General features: G+C 27.5%; 1 protein-coding gene across 1 annotated transcript; it reads left to right on the top strand.

Moving 5' to 3' along the window:
* Positions 1-3,636: 3,636 nt before the first annotated feature.
* On the top strand, positions 3,637-4,767 carry LOC120089037 (uncharacterized). Its single transcript, XM_039046469.2, has one exon. The coding sequence runs from the start codon at positions 4,070-4,072 to the stop codon at positions 4,517-4,519; it is 450 nt and encodes a 149-aa protein (XP_038902397.1). The 5' UTR covers positions 3,637-4,069; the 3' UTR covers positions 4,520-4,767.
* Positions 4,768-5,290: the final 523 nt, after the last annotated feature.

Below are 5,290 nucleotides of genomic sequence, written 5' to 3'. Positions count from 1 at the left end.
TCGAAGAAAAAATAAATTTATTTTTTTTATTAATTGGAAAAATAAAAATAAAAACATTTGAAATAATAAGAGTTTGAAAATGGTATCCTAATATCAAGGAATGTAATTCCGAATAAAATTGAAAAATAAATAAAATATGTGAATTAAATCTAGGAGGAGAGAGAGTTCAGTAAGATTTAGATCTAATAGAAAACATAATCCACACACATATATATATTAAAAATCACTTTTAGTCCAACTTTCATAGAAGTAACAATTTGGTCTTTGAACTTTGGTTTATAATAATTTAATTCCTATATACTTTAAATTTTGTAACACTTTCCTTAAACTTTACTATGTAATAATTTAGTCCATGTACTTTAAAATTTGAAACAATTTAGTCCCTCTTATAGACATCAACGATAAGATTTCATGAGATTTCATACATAAATAAACTATTAAATTGATTAGAGACTTAATATTTTTGCAAAATATAAAGTTTACGTCATAAAATATTAAAAGTTGAAATTGAATTTTGATTAAATTTTTTACATAAGGGACTAAATTATTACAATTTTGAAGATACAAGGACTAAATTGTTACACATTAAAGTTCAAGGACTAAATCATTACAAAATTGAAAATATAGGAACTAAATCGTTATAAATCAAAGTTCAAGGATTACATTGTTACTCTCAAGAAAGTTCAGGGACCAAGATGAATCGGTGATTTTATTATTATTATTATTTTTTTTTTTTTTTACATGAGAGATAAAATGGAAGAAAATATCAGACAAGGTTTAAAATATGGATGTCGAAGTAAATGTGGATATTTTAGTTTTACAGAAATGTTAATAGAAATATCTACAAAATATCTATGTCTATGAATATTTATAAAATATTTTATTTTTTAAAACAAGCTACATGTGTATTATTTATATTATATTAAATTTAATGATATTTTATTACTTACTTTCTTAATCTTTCGTAGATTTTTTTCTATAATATAATAGAATATCGTTTTATCCTCATATTGATATCCAACTCATAAAAATATAGAAATATTTTTTTTTGAGAATATCAACACCACTAACGAAAACTTAAGATTATGCTATCGACGACCAAGATTCATCCCAATTGTTGGATTTGATTATATTTGATCTTTATGTTTTTCTTCTTTTTTTAGCAAGAAATTTGGAGAATAATGAGTGTGTCATTTCATTGAAGGCTTGATATTCACACCATTATTCTTTATGGTTGTTGCTGAGTTATGGACGTTGATTTATACTTTTCAAAAGCATTAGCCTAATAATGCACCCAACCACATTTTCTTTTCATATTCTATAACAAAATAAACATACCGCTGAGGTGTATTTATTCGTCTTTATTGGGCCGCCACAGACCACAGTGTAAAGATTCTCTTAAATAACAACAATAAGAAAAAGATAAGAATATGCTTATAAATTCATATTATATACCAAGTTTTGTTTTGTAATATATATTCAATACAGTTGTAAAATCATGGCTAAATTTCCCTACTTTGCTTTTCCAAAAAAAAATTATTATTGCGATGAAAAAGTAAATACTTACTTGGCAAAATGTGAAGGTCGACCAATACGATGGGTCGTCCATGGAACCATAAATTTATTTACTAAGTATGGAGACCAATCCATAGGGTCGATCATGAAACCATATTATCTAAGTATAAAGGTTGGCTGACTCATAGGATCGGTCATAGAGCTTGAGGAAGCTAATCCTATGAAGGTATAAATTACGCCTAAGTATTGTACTTTAGCATATACTTGGATCATTAATAAAATAAACAATTTACAACGGTTAGTAATGATCCTATTAATGACCTAAGAAGTTAATTAGTGAAAAACGGTTACGAAACCTATTTCTATATAATCGAGATGGCTTGTGACATTAGAGGTATGCTGAAATACATCTCAACTTATATACTCTCTAGTTCTCCCTAAACGATTAGGGATTGAGCATCAGAGTATTGATGACCAAGCACTTCTCTATTTTGCAAGACTTTTATTTGATTCTCTCCTGAAAATTACAAATTCATAGTTGGTACCAAATTTTAGTATCAATGGTTGTTACAAATTACACACTCAAACTTTTAATTCAATCTAAACTTATAAATGTTTTCAATTTTTTTAATACAAATAGGAGTATGAAGATATGAAAATTCAACTTCAAATCTAGGAGGCGTACACAACAAAATGTTGCAAAATACATAAACCATCTATATACAAATACTACGAGGCTTATTGTTACAATTCAACTCTTAAATGAAAATATAACAATTGCATTTTTAAACGTTATATGGAAAAAAGAAAAAAAAAAACTTCCATATCGATATTGAGCCATCTCAATTTTAAACTAAAAATGATTAAAAAAAAACATATATATATTTAAGTTCAATTATAATATATCTATCGATTTTAAAAAAAACATATATTTTTTAAGTGGTCATAGTTCAATTGACATCAAACATGTACAATAACCTAGATTACAGGTTTTGTCTCCAATGCATAATTATCAAATGTCTGATCTATAATTTAGGACCAATTATGAATTTTGCAATAAAGAGATTAATTGCAATGAATTTGCAAATTTAGGTAGTAATTACTCAATTCAAAGGTTTGAGATTTGAGAGGATGATTGTAATAAATTATGGACATGCACAATCAACTATTGTATTTGAAAACAATAATCATATAACTGAGGAGTGATTTTCGCTACGTTCAAAATAAAAAAAAAAATATAAATAATAATTTAACGAATAATCACATCTCTAAGAGAGAAAATAGATGGACTTGTAAAATCTTATTTTATAATTACGAGAAAATAAAATATTCTAAGAAACTACACAACCAAGTCATCTACAATACTAAAATTTTTAAAAAATTAAATAAATAAATGAATAAAAAGGAAAGTCATGTATGCTCTAATCTGATAGTGATAAATAAATATAAAATAAGGAAATTGATAAAGCTATGTAACACATGGGGGAGTTAATTAAAAAGTTGATTAAGAAACACTTAAATTAAATCCAAAGCCAAACAGTCCAAGTTAAGAGCAAGGGAGCCGTTAGAGTGCACGATATAATGAAGGAGGGAACGACGTTGCGTTTTGTGCTTTGCTTATCTGTCGGTTAACGCGGCGCAAGAACCGATGTCTCATGTGCCTTTATCCTTCTACGGAAATGGTCACAATTAACATCCAACAAAAGTTTTTTTTTTTCTTTTACAAAATTTATTTAAATAGTTTTTTTTTCCGGTTCATCTCGATTTAGGTTGATATAGATAAAAAAAGATTAAGGTTTGACAATGATTTGGCTTTTGAGTTTTTGTTTTTAAAAATTAAGTCTATAAAAATTATTTCAAAAATAGTTTTTAAAATTTGTTTTTCATTTAGAATTTGACTAAAAATTCAATCATTGTTTAAATACAAATCATGGTAAGAAATGAGATGAACTAAACTCAATTTTCAAAAATAAAAAACGAAAAACTAAATAATTACCAAACGAGACCTAGATTTTTCATCTTATCAAATGTTTTTTTACTTTTTTTTATGAAATCTCGGACAAGATTAAGGTCAATATTCTATATATAAATTTGGAGAAATTTTGAAAAGATAGATTTTGTATAATATTTGAAAAAATTAATAGAATCATGATGTTAATTCTACTGAAATTCTAAAATAATTGATAAGATGATAAGATTGGAAATTTATCAAATCTTAAAAGGATGATCTCGATGTTAATCGTGTGCAAGATTTTAACAAAAAAATTCAAAATAATTGATATAAAGATAAGATGTGAAAGTCAAATTTTTTATCCAATTTTTCAAAGGTCGATTTTTTAGATGGATCGGAAAAAACTATTTCAAATAAATTTTCTAAAAATATGTGAATTCTGAAGGATAGAAATATTTTAGAGTTATTTTCGACGATCTCTCTCCCCTCTATAAATTCACCTCCCTCCATTTTCGCTCTCTAATATCTCTCGATTTTTCTCAAAACAAAATCAGTACAGATTCAGTGAAGAATCGATTCGATTTTCTAATCTCTACTAACTCTATGGGGAATAACTGTTTCAAAAGCAACAAAGTGATGGCGCAAGACGAGCCTGAAGATCTTTTGCCTCCGATTGAAGCTAAGAAAGTTGAGGAAAAACCGCGGCCTGGATCGGCGATGGCGAAGCCGAAGACGGCAGAGGCCAGAACCGGCGGTGCGAGTAAGAAGGTAGTGAGGTTTAAGCTACAAGAGGAAGAGGAGAAAAATTCCGGCGATGGTGGAGTATTGAGGATTAAAGTGGTGATGTCTCAGAAAGAGTTGAAACAGATGTTGAAGGATAGAGAGAACAATTCGTGTACATTGGAGGAATTGATTACTGAATTGAAGGTGAAAGGCAGGACGACGATTTCAGATGGAAGAATCGATGCAGTTGAAGATGAAAATGGACGCTGGAAGCCGGATCTGGAAGGTATTCCTGAAGGTCCATTAATTAAAATGTCTCTCGATCGATGATGATCTCTGTTTTGCTTCTCTTAACAAATCTAAAATATTATAGTGTAGTAGTGTGTTATTTGATCACCAAAAACTGTCATATCTGTGTGTGATTCGAAGGTTCAGTTGTGTGAGTTTGAAGAACAATATATGATGTATATTAAGTAAATTTTGTACTTATAGTTACATTTTTTAGATGGATTATCAGATTGATGTATGAAATTTTTTCTCCTCCGTTGATCAAAGTATTATAACTACTTAATTCTGAATTTGGTATTCTCTTCTCTTCTCTACATCTTATAGTATTATTTATTTATTTTATTCACAGCAAACGAATATTATAATAAATCATAAATTAAATATCAATATAAAAATAATTGAAATGATAATCTAAATTACACAAATTTAGTATCAATTTATCTAAACATCATAACTAATCTTTCTTAATTGAAAATTAAAAATAAATCAACACTATTTTTCTATTTTATTTCCTCTCATGCATGATTTTTCTCTAAAAGATCTAACTATTATTAACTTAATGGGATTAGAGAGAGCACAGATGTGAACGGGAATGAACAGTTAACTGTAGAGCTAGCTTTTCTTTTTTTCTTTTTTCTTTTTTATTCTTTTTTTTGGGGGGATAAAAACTGTAACGCTAGCTTAATTTGTAAGATATTTCACAACAAATTAATTAGCTTTTCTTCTCTCTTTCGAATTTTTTTTTGAAATAATGTTTTTTTAATAAATAATGACAAAAATAGGGTTTGAGGGAAATAATTTCTAGGAAAGTAT

Source organism: Benincasa hispida, chromosome 10 (genome assembly GCF_027475165.1).
Source record: "Benincasa hispida cultivar pf3 chromosome 10, pf3_genome.v1.1, whole genome shotgun sequence".
Classification (NCBI taxonomy): domain Eukaryota; kingdom Viridiplantae; phylum Streptophyta; class Magnoliopsida; order Cucurbitales; family Cucurbitaceae; genus Benincasa; species Benincasa hispida.
This window is presented reverse-complemented; position numbering and strand designations above follow the sequence as displayed.